This window comes from Cheilinus undulatus, linkage group 1 (assembly GCF_018320785.1).
Source record: "Cheilinus undulatus linkage group 1, ASM1832078v1, whole genome shotgun sequence".
NCBI lineage: Eukaryota > Metazoa > Chordata > Actinopteri > Labriformes > Labridae > Cheilinus > Cheilinus undulatus.
Genome location: NC_054865.1, coordinates 22,892,297 through 22,909,251, shown reverse-complemented (window position 1 = coordinate 22,909,251; position 16,955 = coordinate 22,892,297). Strand labels below are relative to the sequence as shown.

General features: G+C 37.0%; 1 protein-coding gene across 1 annotated transcript in view; it reads right to left on the bottom strand.

Moving 5' to 3' along the window:
* The window catches only part of abcc12 (ATP-binding cassette, sub-family C (CFTR/MRP), member 12), a 46,435-nt gene that overhangs the window by 20,807 nt on the left and 8,673 nt on the right, over window positions 1-16,955 (bottom strand). Inside the window, exons 6-13 of the mRNA XM_041789549.1 lie at window positions 15,762-15,998; window positions 11,927-12,100; window positions 11,281-11,428; window positions 8,027-8,175; window positions 7,666-7,773; window positions 6,328-6,558; window positions 6,166-6,237; window positions 4,092-4,216 (exon numbers count right to left, since the gene is read on the bottom strand). Coding sequence (XP_041645483.1) covers window positions 4,092-4,216; window positions 6,166-6,237; window positions 6,328-6,558; window positions 7,666-7,773; window positions 8,027-8,175; window positions 11,281-11,428; window positions 11,927-12,100; window positions 15,762-15,998 — 1,244 coding nt within the window. The remainder of the gene's footprint in view (window positions 1-4,091; window positions 4,217-6,165; window positions 6,238-6,327; window positions 6,559-7,665; window positions 7,774-8,026; window positions 8,176-11,280; window positions 11,429-11,926; window positions 12,101-15,761; window positions 15,999-16,955) is intronic.

Genomic DNA, 16,955 nt, shown 5'->3' with positions numbered 1-16,955 from the left:
AGAGCCCCCTATGTGCATGACATGTGAGACAGAGCGACCCAGGAGCTGACTGCACTTAAATGTTCAAAATACTGTCAGGGCTGTGTGCATATAAAAGGACTTTAATGCCATTTTATGAGCAGTCACTGAGTACAGATTACTACAGCCTAACCACCGTCATAAACACCTGTTAGATGTGACTCATCAAAATATCGAACAAAGATGCCATCTGCAGTTTTGCTTTTGCAGCATGGCACAGACTGTTTACCTGTGATTATCCTCTTAGATAAGAGATATAACCTTTGACTACTTTGACAGATGCCAGCTCAGAGATAAGAGGAACTTTCCCCCAGTTAAACATTTCTCACGTGAAACATGCACAGTGAAGACATTTTCAAATTTTTATAGTCTGAGTCACTGCAGAGAAGAGGAACAAGGGTAACACTTTAACATTATTTATGAGCTATGTAGGAACTCCTCATACTTTATATCATCTATTCCAATTTAAAGGTCACAATTCTCTGTACATCCTCATTGCATAACCACTCAATACAATTCCTGTAACATTTCCACCAGCCTCCCTGAGCTGCCTGTTCATGCTCCTCACAGCAGGAAGTTTTCCCTATCAGACCACAGGATGGGGGTCTCAGGATGTAAGACATGATGTAAAAAAGCAGCTGCAGAAGTCAGAGTCAACAAATTCCCATGATGTAAAAAAGTGTATTTAAAGTTAACCTGACAAAAACTTTAAAAATAGATTTAAGCATGTTAGACCAACAAGAATCATACTACATCAAATTCTCAAAGGCAGACAAAAAAACAAAAAAACAAACAAACAAAAAAAACATAGATTGTGCAACTGGGACTACTTGCATCTATAGATCTCAATCAGTCCTAAACAGGCCACTGCATTCTGTGCATGCTCTGACACTCTTGTGCTCTTTTATTCACATTAATTTCCCATTAACAGAATAAATGTGGAGGAGAAAGCCAAGATGACACAAGACAAAGATATCAGCATGTCAAATGCTTGAGTGAAAACAGTTTTGAACAGACAAAGATACCATTTATGTTCTGTTGGATGTATGAAATGTACAATGCTTTAAAGTTGTCCACATTTTCATCATTCTATTGCTGTTTGCCGAATTTTGTCATTATTTGGTTTATGACATTAAGCTTGCAAAGCAGATGGATTGGCCAGATTTCATGTATGTAATACAGTGGACGTTATGTCATACCTGCCTATATTCCCGTTTATCCCAGAGTTTGTCCTGTATTTTTTGGCCATCTCCCACCCACCTCCCACATTTCTCCAGGGAAGCTTCTGTGATCTTCATGGCTCTACTAAAATTAAGCTAATTCTATTATACATAATAATGCGTTTTGTACATTTCTATGAGTGCACATTTATAACTGCAGACAAAGAAAAACTATTTATAAACAGATGTCATTTGTGTTTCTTGACAAAGTGGTCCTGACTGAACTTAAGTTAATCTATCGTGGTAGTAATTATGAATGATTGTACAAATTCCTAAGACACACCAACACTGTGCAAGGCACACTAGCGTACCATATGAGAACCACTGACCTAAGCTAAACCTACACCTGTGTGGCTCATACATAGCTGAAAAAGTGTTCCATCAAGACACATCTCCTGGCACCTGTTCACACCCCCTCCTCCCCCTAGAAACTCCTGTATTTCAAAACCTAAATGTTGGCAGATAAGGGCTCCATCTTCCAAAGCTCTAGGGTGAAATGTTTGTTCATGGTCAGAGAATGGCCGTACCAATCAGCATCTTATGAGGGGAGGCAGATGACACAGGCATGGTTTAGTTGAAGCGACAGGAAGCCTATAAAAAAATGGTGACCAGAGGAGAGATTGGCATAGATGCAGGCTGTTTTATCAGAGCTGGACAGAGCTTAATTAAGTAAAGATCAATACTGAAAGCTATTCTTGGTGAAAAAAATATGTGTTTGCAGTTCTTCAGACCAGTTTTGGCAAGGGTTTGATTTACTAACTTGCTCCACTGACAGTGAAGTATTGTGTATACACATGTACATGAATATAGCTGCATATTCTAGATACGTCTGGCTGCAGACCGTTCATGATGGCCTCTCTCTCAAGACTGTTCATGTGAGAAGCTGTCTGTCAGAATGGAAAAACTTTCAATGTGAAAACTTTCAAAATAAAATCAGATTAAGCTTAGGGGAAAGGTAATGGTTTAGGTAACAGTTACGTTGTGGAGTCTAGGTAAATAGCTATTATACAGAAAATATATATTCAGCTATATATATATATATATATATATATATATATATTTATGTAACATTAGGTCAGAAGAGAAGCACACACAAATAGACTAGAAGCACACATTAGAGACCCACACACAAATGCAAGCACGCACACACAGAGACATACAGATATCCTTTTCCAGGAATTGTTAGGATATTGAAAACAGCCACATCAAGCCTATCCGATGAAAGTTACATTGATGGACTTGTTTTTGCCAACTTTAGCTGTTAAAGTCCAGGAAAGGAAGAGTGGACTCCCAAAGAATACGCCAAAGGAATGTTTGCCAGATGTTCATGTGATGTTTTCACTGCAACATTAATGTTGATTGGATAAGCGTTCTAATGATGGGTAACTTTGTGACAGCCGAAGAACTGTTGTGATTGGATCAGGAGCCAGCTTAGGTGAGAACTTTTAACACTGTATAAAACCCATTGTTCTGTCTGAGGAGGGGGTCTTGAGCTACGCTGTTCAGAGATCACAATAAACCTGTGCGTATCCAAAGGTCATTTGTTTTAGTATAATTTTGCTTATTTGTCTGTCATGTAATTTGGCCCTGCTGGGTCTAGGGGACACGGTAAGGCCTTAGGAAAATTGGTATGGCCTCCAAACCAAAGGACCTACTAAAATGATCTTTGGATTGCACTGGGTGATGCATGAAACAGCTGTTTGTGTGTGCATGTGTGGAAGTTAGAATCACATACATCACATGTATCATGCTTTCGATATTTCACACATTTTAAACAGATTATGAATTCATCCAGTTTAATTTAGGCACACAAAGCATTACGACAGTTAGGATACCAAAACTTAAAACCCTGACCTGCAAAACGGGATTACAAAATGTTTAATTAAGCAGAGTAAAAAGTCTGCCAACAGGAAAAAAGCTCGTCCTCCATGAAAACATTTTATCGCAGCAAGCATCACTTACCTAGCTCCGTTAGCTGCATAAGCAACGTGGATAATGTAGCTAACATTATCTATAAAGCTAAGCTCACAAACTGGCTACATAATCTACTTAGCAACGTTAGCTTTAGCTTTGTTTGCTAAAGCTAATATTGCTAAAGCTTATTTAGCTACATTGGTTTATGTAGAACCGTTAATTATATAGTTAGTGGTGCTATGTTAGCATTAGCTAAAGCTAACAAAGCTTAAGCAAGCCACTGTTTGTGTAGCTACTAAAATGGGTTTATTAATCTCAAATCAGACATCTGATATTTTTCCCTGTTTCATTGATGAAACGTTTCTAAGTCTGTGATGTTTGCAATGTGTTTTTTTCATGAATGTAACTGCCAGACTTTGTTTATGAATAAAGTTGAATTTTAAAAAATCTAATAGGTTGAACTGGCAAATTACAGCACTTTCATTCTGAAGGAGAGCGTCTCAGATGAGCAGTCTGTGAGATTGGACATCAGAGACGTACGGTCTGCAGCCAGACTGTCTTTGTCCAGCTTATGTTAACTAATTTACTTTTCAGTGTTGTTGCATGCTTATTACATCATGTTTATTAATCGGATTGGTTCATAATGAATTTAACAGACAGAACATTCATTCAGTTGCCCTTAAGGGTTGATTTTTTGGGGGGATGGATTTATTAAACAATCTATCAATCTGTCAGATAAATGTGACATAGAGCAACTACAAGAAGGCACAATAGTAACTTGCTCAAACTAGCTCAAGTTGATTCCATAGCGGTTGCAGGATGTAAAAGTCATGCAGAAAATTGCAATGATTTTCATTCACACATGCTATTTCACATTTAAAAAATTCCAACTGCAAAGACTACATGTTGTCATTTAATTGGGTAGTGTGATGTAATTACTTGGCCTGGTTAAAAGGTTCCCCCATCAGGATGTTTTCTCGAACAGTTCCATGAAATATCCAGGCTTGTTGGGAAACGTAGGCAAATGTCCCATTAGCTGAAATGGAGCCTTGAAGTTGGTGCATCTATGGAATAAAAACAGACAACTATAAGCGAAGCTGTCGTATACAGGGTTATGCGTGTATTGTTGGCTAGACAGTCATTGTGCTCTGACTAAGATTCAAGCCCCCAGTCTGCAATGTAAACCACTGAACTATCCACTGAGCTGTTAATTAATTCTGGTTGTTTGTGTGAAAGTGAGTCCTCTGTCTGTTGTGTGGAGCTATGTTGTGGGTCCAAAGGTGGAGTGTGCTGAGTGACTGAAGGAGAGGGTCTAGAGGAAATGAGTCAGTTTGGTCTTCACTCGGTATCACCAGAGTTCATATTGATCAGGCCAAAACTACAGACAACCAACGGCAGCAGAACCTTGATTTGTTCCTCAACCCCATTTCCTTTTTTAATGGTAGAAACACTTTGATTCAGAATAAATGTGTTAATATTTTTGTTAATTATTTCAAAGCATTAGGAGTAACTTCCATGCTCTTAATTCTGATTTTCTCCTGACTTTTATTCCTTCAAGTTGTTAATACTTCACTCAGGTGACTTGAAAAATATTTTTGTAATATATACAGGTGCACCTCAATAAATTAGGATATCATCAAAAAGTTGATTAATTTCAGTAATTCAGTTAAAAAAATGATGATTATGGCTTACAGCTAATGAAAATTCAGTATCTCAGAAGGTTAGAATATCACTTAAAACCAATTTAAAAAGTATTTTTAGCTTTGTTGGACTACTGAAAAGTATGAACATGTACAGCACTCAATACATGGTTGGGGCCCTTTTGCATGAATTACTGCAGCAACATGGCGTGGCATGGAGGCGAACAGTCTGTGGCTCTGCTGAGGTGTTATTACAGCCCAGGTTACTCTCTTCGTGGCCTTCAGCTCTTCTGCATTGTTGGGTCCAGTGTTTCGCATCTTCCTCTCCACAATACCCCATAGATTCTCTACTGGATTTAGGTCAGACCAGTTTGCTGGCCAATCAAGCACAGGGATACCATGGTCCTTAAACCTGCAATTGCTACTTTTGGCAGTGTAGGCAGGTGCCGAGTCCTGCTGGAAATTTAAATCAGCATCTCCATAAAGCTGGTCAGCAGAGGGAAGCATGAAGTGCTCTAAAATTTTACACCAGACCACCTTCCAGTCTTTCTCCAGACTCTGGGACCTTGATTTCCAAATTAAATGCAAAATTTACTTTCATCTGAAAAGAGGACATTAGACAACTGAGCACCAGTCCAGTCTTTTTAGTCCTTAGCCCAGGTAAGACGTCCATGTAGCCTATGGACACTGACTCCAGCTGCAGTCCACTCCTTGTGAGGCTTCCCCGAATTATTGAATGGGCTTCATTTCACAATCCTCTCGATGTTGGGGTTATCCTTGTTGTGGTCACACGTTTCTTTAACCACAATTTTTCCTTTCATTCCACTTTCCATTAGTGTGCTTGGATACAGCACTCTGTGAACCACCAGCTTCTTTAGCAATGAATTTTTTGGGGCTTACCCTCCTTGTGCAGGGTGTCAGTGATTGCCTTCTGGACATCTTTCCAGTCAGCAGTCTTCCTCATGATTGTGTAGCTACTGATCCAGACTGAGAGACCATTTAAAGGCTCAGGGAACTTTTGCAGGTGTTTGGAGTTAATTAGATAATTAGATTGATGATTAGATGATTGAACTTTTTAATAATATTCTAATTTTCTAAGATACTAAATTTTTGGGTTTCATTAGCTGTAAGCCATAATCATAAAAATTAAGAGAAATAAACACTTGAAATATATCAGTCTGTGTGAAATGAATCTATATGTTATGAATTTAACTTTTTGAACTGAATAACTGAAATAAAGAAGCTTTGTGATGACATCCTAATTTATTGAGGTGCAACTATATATTGTTTACTTTACTGTGGTATTGGTGAGAATAATCTGAGTCAAAAAAGTAGAGATAAAATAACTTAAAGACAAAAGGGGACAGGCTTACTTGTTCCAAAATGCTGGAAATCAGTGACGTCTTTCCACTGCCCACATTGCCACAGACTCCAAGCAGGTTACCCTTTCAGAAAAAAGCACATCATGTATACTTGTAAGTATCATTATCAAAATAAAGCCAACTTTGTTAAACCTTAGTAGGGGTAAAGCACACTTTAGGCAGTGTGAAGGAGATGTTTCTCAGAGTCGGCCGAGATTCAGTCTTGTCATTCTTTGTCGTCTCTTCCACTTTGTGTCCGTTCACTCCATTAGCCGTGCTGGGAGAGGAGTCGGTCTGACCATCCAGTTTAGTCCAGGACAGCGTGGCGTTTTTCATCTCTATGGCCGAGTTGCTGTCTTTCATCTCTATCATGTAGGGTTCTGGATTTTTGATCAGCAGTAATTTCTGAAAGAGCCAAACATTAAATTGATAGGTTTTTTTTAAGCCTTTTTAATGTTTTCAGTTATCATGAAAGAGGTTCTGCTATTTAAACTTCTAGTCACAAAATCTGGACACATTCTCAGAGCCTCTAGGGCAGAGCTATGAAAACAGGAGTGAGAAAATAGTTTGTTTGGATCCAACATTAAGGCCTCATGCTGAGAAGTCTGAGCTTATTAAACTGTTAAACATTTAGAGTCTGATAAATTAAAGAAATAAGGGCTCTCTGTCCATGTTGAGTCTCCCTGAGGTCACCATATGTGATTCATTGTTTAAATATTGCATAATTTGGAGTGCGGTGGCTGAATATGATGACTGGATGGGCTGTGAAAGTTTTTGAAAAAAAACTACAGATCCCCGAGTGTCCACTTGAGACGGCTCCATAAACTGAAGAATTACCTTCAGGTCTCATATCAAAATGCCCATTTTTGCTGCTGAACTAAAACTGTTCAAACCTGGCTCAAAATTTTGGCCTCCAGAGCTACAGTGGGGTATCTTTTTTGTATAACTCACCCATTTTGATTTAAACTGAGATTAAGCATTATGCATAATTGCTTCAGTTGCACCTCTTTGTTTATAGATTGATCATAAGTTAGAGTAAGATTCAGTTTCTCATCAGAAAGTCTGTATGTAGATAAGATTATCTTTTTTTTTGTTGTATTCAGTAGTTCTACTAACTGTCATATCAAAGAATAACTTATTCTCATTTTATTTTTAAATGATGCTAAATGGTTCAGATATGGAAAAAGATGCAGAATTTATTAGATCATTAAAAAGCAATCACATGATATGATTAGTGCACTTTCTTCAGCACCACTGTCTTTCACAAATATGACCACTGCTGGCTCCAGTATTAAAGACCTTTAGCATTAACTAAAGCCTTATAAAGGTCACATAATCAATGGGCAATGTCACAGTGGCTAACCAATACTAATGCTGTTTATGATTATTGAATTTGACTTAAGTGACTTAAGTTAAAATATTATAGCCTTGTAGATTGTTGCTGTCATTTGCTGTCATAGCAAAAGCATCTTCATGTTACACAGAGCAGTGATCAAAAGTCATCAGAGTTACCTTCAGTCTTGTCAGTGACACAGCGGCCTCAGCCAAAGTCTTCACAGACAGAGGCATCAGACCCAGACAGAACCTCATGGAGTTGAAGATGGCGATGGTGGTGAAGGCCTGGAAATACATGCAAATACATAAAGCTTATTTATTTGTCTTAATCGGAGCATCAATGCTTTAAAGACCAAAAGTTTTTTTTCTACACAGGGCTTGTGTTTGAGTTTACTGACGCACCTTCTTTTATGGGTTTTTTGGTCTAAATTACTTGAAAGTTAATAATGAAAACACTCATTTAATATTAACTTTAATTTACAGCGCTGGCCTCTTGGCACAGGTCATTGTAGATGTGCCGCTCTACTTTAATACTCACATCAGACGTGTTTAGACTCAAACCAATCAAAGTGTGCACGATGAAGGTGAGAACCGTGGCGACGGTGGGGATGATGCCAGTGATGCTGGTGTTCAGATTCTGGATGTGACAGACCCTCTTCAGCTGCTTTTTTTCTTTTTTCCTCAAAGCTGCAATAGAGGGTACATCACATTTAGAGAAACAGAACCTTTTCTACATGCTGGCCTACGGCTGTCCTCTGAAAAACATGCGGTTAATTTGCATGAGACGCATTAGTTTTGTACACTTTTATCATGTTAAGAAGGTTTGACTGTTTTATTCATTTTGAAAATGGTTTTATAATTTGTAAATTTTGAGGTGTAAGCTGAGAGTTAGATATAGAAAATAAAATGCAACAAATGATAAGTTTATAAAGATGTGTGCTCATGTAAATGCCCGTAAATTAATTTTGAATACTGCAGTAAATACAGGAAGTGAGCACATATGGATGAGCTGAATAATCTGCTTTCCTCAGTTTCATTAATGGTTGAAGTAGTTTGAGCCAAGTAGATATGTTAACTCACATGAGTTGTGTTTAGTTGAAGTTACTGTGTACATTTTAGGATTTCTTAGCACTGTGCTAAGAATTTTGGTATAACCACTGGCACCTCCGTCTACGCAACGTTCCATCACAATCCAGACTTACAGAAGTATTTTCCTAATGTTAATAAAAGTGAGTGGAGTAAATTAGCTTTAAAACAAGAGCTGTTCAACAGAAATATAAAAATTAAGTCATTTCCTGAAGTAAGAACACTGTACAAGATTCCTGATAATAATATTTAAAAATATGAAATGCTCTTCTTGCACTTATCAAAAGAAATCTGTTGAGTTTAATCTGAAGTAAAAATGTCATCATCAGTAATTAAAGATAAATTTGCAGATTTTTATAATGTATTATTAAAAGGAAGTCATTCATGGTTTCTTTCAGTAGTTAAGACTTGGGAAAAGGATTTGGGGATGGAATTCAATGAAAAAACATGAATTTTTTTTTTTTTTAAACATAGTACATATTTCAAGTAACAAAATTAAAGAAAGAAACTTTAAATTCATCTACCATCTCTATCTAACTCCATTAGGGATTCATAAAACATCCAACTATATCTCACCAAACAGTCCAAGAACATTTATGCATCTTTTCTGGCGTTGTGATTTGTTGAAAAATGATGGAATTCAATTCTTCATTTCACTAAATCAGTTTTAAAAGTAGAGTTTGATTTAAAACCCAGTGTTTATTTACTAAATAATAAACCAGTTTTCCAAATAGATCAGAAAAAATGTCAGTTAATAATTACCATAATATAATCTGCCATATTTTGGAAAAATAAATTCTCCCTGACCTTTAAGATGTTTCTAGATCAGATTTCTGAATTTCTACCCTTAGAGAGACTTTAGAAAAACCAAGGCCACATTTTCCAAGACCTCTGGCTCACTTAAGTGTCGTGCCTGGAAAACTTCCAGAGGTGTCTTAATGACTGACATGTTGAAGTGAGGACAGAGAATCTGTAGACAATGTGAGGTTCTCAATAAACTGAAAATGTTATTCATCCTTTTTCCTTCTATAAATATGCCGCTGTTTCAGTATCTGCTGTTTGTTTAGTACAAAATTGTTTTGTAACTTTTTTTGTAATCACTAATGTTTTTCCAAGAACTTAAATTTAATTCATTGTTTATTATTTCATAGCTGTACTTATTTGTTCTTTCATTGCTTTTCTCTTTTCTCATTTATTTATTTATTTACATGTGTTGTTAAACAATATTAGTTATTTAGGAGGGGGCTGGGATTATGTGGTTGGAGTTTGGTAGTGATTGTATGATTTTGTTATACCCTAGCAAATGTACACATGGTGAAAATAATAAAATATATTTTTAAAAGTTTTTTTTCAAAGCATTCTTTGTAACAAAAATTTAAGTTTTAAGCTGGTTGCAGAAACCTCAAATAAGTGTTCAAACACTAGATAGTTCCCACAGTGTAAACAAAGTGGTCTGGAAGCATGTTGACACATCATGGACCTTGGATGACAGGGTTCACCAGAGGTCACAACTTCATAGGTCACAGTTCTAACTGGTCATGATGGTACAGCTTGTCACATTGCTGTCACCATCTGGAGTCATTTCTATCAAAAATGCACAACATTAAAAAAAGTCATTGTTTCACTTATAGTATTTTAACATCCTCAAGCATGTGTGCTCATATTTACCCCTTCCTTTTGAATAAAGTTACCCTCTAACTGTTAGGAGGACTAAATACTCAAAATGTTGTTCTGTCTGAAATATTACCTTAAGAGCCAAATATTTGATTAATCTCTATAAAAAATTTTAAAAATATATTTAAAAAAAAATTTAATTAGTTAAAGCTTGTCAATCTTGACTATTATCTTTTAAGATAGATAATAAACGTATATCTTTGGGCCAAGTTGAGGAGAAAAATGTGAATTTCAAAATGAATGAATCTCAGAAGTCAGATTTCTAGATTTTGTTATGAGCAAATAGAAACAGAAACCAACTTTAACAGAGTCAGTAAACTCCCTCTGTTATGTTTGCCAAAGTTTTAACTAAAGTCAAACGTGCTGGTCTCCAAAAGTGTCTTAAAATTGGAAATATTAAAAGTTATGTCCGTCAGCAATAAAAAAATAAAACTCACAAAAGTCATCTGAACATTGAATTATCAAACGTTTGTCTTTTTATTATCACCTTATTTCCTTTTCAATCCATAACAAGTTCCTTTTTCTTAAGTTTATGCCAAAATCTCAAAGGGTACCCTCTACTCCTCCTTATTTTCTTTCAAAATAAAATCAGAGAAGTATCCAAACAGGAAGTAAATTATCCTTAGTTTTGGACAGTACAAAAAACAAAGAGAAAAAAAAAACAGTTTTCAATACAAATAGCAGAAAACTAAAAAGGAGATTATTCTTGATTGACGATACTAATACTGAGATGGACCGCAATGAAAAAAACAGTAATTGTTTGACAGCCCAACAAAAACTACTAAGTTGTCTAATTAACCATTACAAAAAATAAAAATCATTCACTGTCCAGCTTAAGACTGAGTCAGCAGATTATATTTTGACTGGTATTTTTCTAGCCTCTGAGCTTTAAGTAAAACATTCAGTCAGTTAGAAATACATTTTATATGAACGTACAATAAATCATGATATTTAAGCAAGTCAAACTGTCAAATACTGACTTTATATCGTATTTAAGGGGAAGATTGTCTGAAAATGTGGTGAACTTCATACCTGCGACCTTCTCCTCAAAGGAATCCTCCCAGGCGTACATCTTGATGAGTTTGATGCTGTTGAGGATCTCGTTCATCGTACGAACTCGGCTGTCTGTTATTACTATGGCTTTCCATCTGAACCCTGTGATGAGTTTGGCCAAGAAGAACTAAAGGCAGAAAAAGTAGTGATTAGTGGTAATGGAAAAAAATAAGAAGATTTTTAATTAACTTAATTAATTTTATGATTAAGTTAATTAAAATGATTAAAATTGAACAAGTAAAGCATTTACAGTAAATACAGTGACACATAGCAGACTGGTGACCACAAACAATTCTGTGGTTTGTCATTGTTGAATCAAGTTTTTTATTTTAATTTTTTTTTTCATTATACATCTGAAAATTAGTCAGAGTCAGAGCTTTAAGGGTCATTGGTCAGTAGGAGGTGGAATAAGAAGATTGAGCACAGATTGTGCAACATGGAAGAAAAAACGTCACTGCTCTTGACCACACAGTTCAGTTCATTTCTTGTTTTACCACATCTGATCATCTTAGAGCATCACATTTACGCTCTGACTGTGACTTTCCCCATTAAAAAATCTAAAGGCCTTTAATGGATATAAATTTCCACCAGTGTCAGCTGTGTGAGCAATTTCTAATGTACAGACCTGAACAGGGATGAAGATGATGTAGGTGGCGACTCCGGTCAGCGCGGTGTAGCCCAGAATGAAGCAGGAGTAGATGACACATGCGAAAAACAGCACAGGAGAGCAGAGCACGAAACTCCCAAACAACACGGCCTCAAACAGCCTGTGGCCATCGTTGGTCAAAACATTAATCAACTGGTCAGAAGAGAAAGACAGAAATACACTTTTAGTAAAGTTGCATTTGTGAGAAAAGTTTGTCCAACCATGTTCAAATCAACATGAAAACATTTGTTCTGAAAGAGTAGCACTGCTAATAATCCAATGTTAGCTTGGCAGCTTTTTCAGATAAAGTCTTTAAAGGAAAATGCATATCAGTTTTAGTCACATTTTAGTCATGTTTAACCTTGAAAGTTTCATTCTAGTTTAATTCCATTTAAAGTTATTATATTTTAGTCATTACTGTTAGTCAAAGCCTTTATCTCTTTAAGTTTGATAAACAAGTGGATTATCTTTTTCATCATGTAATACTGACCTCATCAGGATGATTTAACTGAGCAGTCATTTTACTGAGACATGCTTGACCACATCACCATATGAATGTCTCATCCTTTAGTTGGTTAAGTATCTAAACCTTAGTTTAGATATCTTTAATCATTTAGTTTGAAGTTTGGGAGTGTTAACCACAGCTGCTTTGAGGGGGGTGTCAGCTGTCACTGTCAGCTGAAGGTCTGCAGACATTTCCTGCTCATTCATATCTCTCATAACAGTGCAGAAAAGAAAATCAGACAGACATTCCTGCTGTTGTCATGATGATGTCAGACACTAACTGAACATTTAGATAAATAAAATGCGTTGAATTTAAGGGAACTCCCTGTGGCTCTGCACTAACTCTGACATGCATGTCGGACATTAATCCGACCACGTTTGTAACATCATATAAAGGTTGCTGTGGCCTTCAGGCCCCACACAGGATCAGGCTGAAATTCAGTCCAACTGCGAAACCAGCCAAATAACTCAAAAACCACATCAGAATCAGTTTGAAATCACACAGTGTCACGTAGCTTTCAATAGGCCAGCTGCAATAAAGTGACTTCACCTATCCTGACTACTGCTAAGGTTATTACAACAGGATGAATCACCTAATTCATGGATATCAGAAATGTGATGTTTTTGTTGCATCTGCCATCTTTAGGTCCATAACGACAATGATTTTGTCTTGATTGTTAAGTTTATTGTCTGATGTATTGTTTTCAGTAAAAGGCCCGTTGCAATATAGTCCATTAAAATAATCTGGCCTTTTTGATTATAATTATTCTTACAGTCTACTATTTAGGTGATAATAATCAAACCAGCAGCTCTTTGTTGCTGACACTGATGCACCTCTTGGTGCATTTCTAGACAGTTCTTACTTTTATTTTAGACTGCCACTGATTTTTAAACTAGAATGGTGTATTGGGGTCATTTTAATATAAAAACTGAAGAGGATCAGTTCTTTTTAGAAAAAAAATCATAATTTTCAAGTTTCAAGAGTCATACATTTCTGAGGAAGACTCAAAATTTTTATGTTCAGAAAGTTGTAAATATTCTAGAATTTTTTAGAGAATAAAGTCATAAACAGCCAATTGCATGGAAGAAAGTTTAACCAGATTAAAATGTTTTCCTTGCACTCCCTTGCAATGAAATATCTTTTACTGGAATGATGCAATAAGAACATACGTGTGATTGTAGCACAGAGTCATTAGCATCATCTGAATTTAAAACAAACATTTCTGTACACTGGAGTTACCCATCCACTGTTTCAGTTTGGTGTCTCTCAAATTTACAACTTTATACTTCTATACATTTATGATTTAAACTTGCCATTAAAATAAATTTAAAACTTTTCAAACTCAAAAATTCTGAGTTTGATTTCTTGTAGATGTACAACTTAACAATCTCCATTTTAAGAGATTTTTTTTCCCTCAAAATGCTGCTTTTTCTGGAAAATTAACAGATCCCCTTTATTATTTTATTTTTCAGTGCCATTGTCTTAAACAGCTCCCACTCTGACTTTTTGTAACGTCATGTAAAAGTACTGATTGCTACGGAAAAGAACGGTTTGATTTTATTCATTATAAGTTTATCACTCAAACTGCCGTTTGTGCAGACAACTCCTTTGTAAAATAAATGATGTTTGTGTGTGTAAACCCTACAGCAGTGACCCTTGTGTTTCTCTTCTCCTAAGTGTCATGGTCTTTCCAAACTCACCCTAAGTAATGCTAACCACTTGGTAACCACTTATGCAGATCATTAATGAATGTCTTTTATTGCCTTTTACCAAACAAACACCACTAATGTCCTTCAGAGTCCACGCAGCAATGCTTGGGCTGAGGGGTTTCTGTTTAGACTTGTTTTAGACGTATCAACACTCTAACTTTGGGGAGACAAAGTCCATTTGTTGTGTTTACTGCCAACAAGCAAGTGACCCACATAAAAGTGCCTCATGCCTTCACTCATTCCATAACATGCCCACAATAGGACAAACTCAGTGCCCCCTCCTGCTAATATAAAACTAAAAGAACTTCTTCCAACCAAAGATCATCCATTCTTCAGTCTGCAAGATATGCAGGGTAATCTATTTAATTGGAGTAAGGCCCAACTTTCTCAACCAGGCCCGAGGAATTCCCTCTTCCTGCAGGCAAGAAGAGCCTCACATCACCAAGTCCAATGCCAAATGCCTCATCCAACATCAGTGCCTGACCTCATAAATGCTCTACAGAATGAATGGGCACACATTCCCACTCCATATTAAAGTGCATTTATTTGATTGAAATTTCATTACTGTCCCTGTTGGTGTAAAGGTCAGGCAGCTGAATACTTTTGTCCATAAAGAGTGTTTGATAGAGTCACGGACATTTGTTTTAAGTAGGATAATTCTATTAATTCATTTTTTGTTATTTTTACAGCTCTGAAATAAACCTTATACACAATTCTTGACTAAATGTGTTGTGGCCTAATGTCGACTCAACAGCAGTACTTCTGATGTCCACCATAGTAGTCACTTCATGTTAGTCACGTGTCTGTCCACAAGTCATACCACTGCAGCTGTTGTGGCCAAGTCTAACATTTATCGTCTCTCCATAGCTTTGGTATCAAATAAAGACAAAAAGCATTACAGAATTAACTTTAAAGAGATGCCCATTCTCTTGGACTAGGACCAAACCCTACAAATTATCTCCAGACCATAGCCCAATCTTCCAACAAACTAAACAACATTTAAATATTGGTATGAATTTCTCTCCTGGCATCAGTCAAAGTCAGACTAATCCACCATCCTGTCAGACATTGGAGCATCATTAATCTCTGTAAAGAACATCCAGCCTCCTACAAACAACTCCAACCAACTTTTAACGTTTTGTATGATGATGTGAAGCTTGTGTCAGCCATTAATCAGCCATGGAAACCCATTTTACAGAGTTCTTGATGCACAGCTTCCATGTTAATATTTCCTCAGAGCTAGTTTGGAAGTTTGCCATAAGTGACATGTTAGACCACTGATGTGAGCTACACTCGCTGGCCTGGTTTAATTTCATCTAACAACTTAAAGATCAACTGTTACTGATTCTGTAGGCACTTCTGCCAAACTGAGTGAATCGAATGTATGAAAGGACTAGCATTTAGGGCTACCGTACTTCATATAAAAGGTCTTGCAAGGTATATTATCATCACACTTTCTTATGTCCATCAATCACAAATTCGTGGTAAGATAATACAAGATCACACAAAGCCAAAGCAGATGATTGAAACCAGAGAAGAGAAATGTAGGCAGCGTGATTTAAATATTAACACACATGTATGTAACAGTTAAGTTCTTTACCTCTCCCATTGAAACACCGCTGTGTACCCTCAGAGAGATGACTTTCTGGTAGGCCATTGAAGAGAAGGCGCCCTTCAGTCGGACTGCGGTGCGCAGATTCATTGCCCAGAGCAGAGAGATAAAGAAAGCTTTAAAAAACTCTGAGACGAAGAGACCACAGGCCAGACCAACACCATGTAACACCGTAGAGCTTCCAGGGTCTTCAGCGTAGTTTAGGAGCTCATAGACAACAACAGCCTGTGAGAGAAGAAAGGGTTTGGTTGCTTGAATAGAGCAATACATATTAAGATATTTAAACAGCCTTGAGTGGACCCATGCATTAGTAAGGTTGATGTATATTTCTAACACGGGTTACGTTTAACACTGTTTCATCATTGGAAATCCTGTTGGAGTTTTTGAAAGCACACTGAACAGCACCCAGTTCACTGACATGACATGTATGATACACTTACATACATTTATGAACACAGCTACCAGCTTCATTTATGCATTAGAGTATTAGTACAGGGTTTGGTTAAGTTTTATGGCACTAATGCTGTATATACGCATCAATAAAACCAGTGTGTGATTATCAGGAGGTGTTAATTTAGTTTAGAAGTTAAAGGTTGATTATTTGGCATGTGACATAATAGGTCAACTGGAAGAAAGTCTAATGTCAAGATAAGATGTGTTTCTACTGATCTCCCGTTGGAGGATATTTGGTTATCACAACTGTCCATATAGAGCAATTGTCCAGCCACCCTCTTTCTACACCGCTTATCCTGTCCGAGGGGATGGAGCCTATCCCAGCTGTCATTGGGCGAGAGGTGGGGTACACCCTGGACTGGTTGCAGACAGTTGCAGGGCTGACATATAGAGACAAACAACCAGGCCCTCTCACACTCACACCTACAGTCAGTTAGAGCCACCAATAACCTAACAAGCATGCTTTTGTTGGTGGGAGGAAGCTGGAGTACTCAAAGAGAAGAAGAAAAGTATTTACATTTGCACAAGAAATGTGGCACATATGGCACATGTAAATCTGCCTACATCAGGCCGTCCTCACAAACTGAGTGACTGTGCAAGAAGGAGACTAGTGAGAGAGGCCACCAAGACACCTATGAGTACTCTGAAGGAGTTACAAGCTTCAGCAGCTTGGATGGGAGAGACTTTGCATAAAACTTTTGCTCAGGTTCTTCACCAGTCAAAGCATAA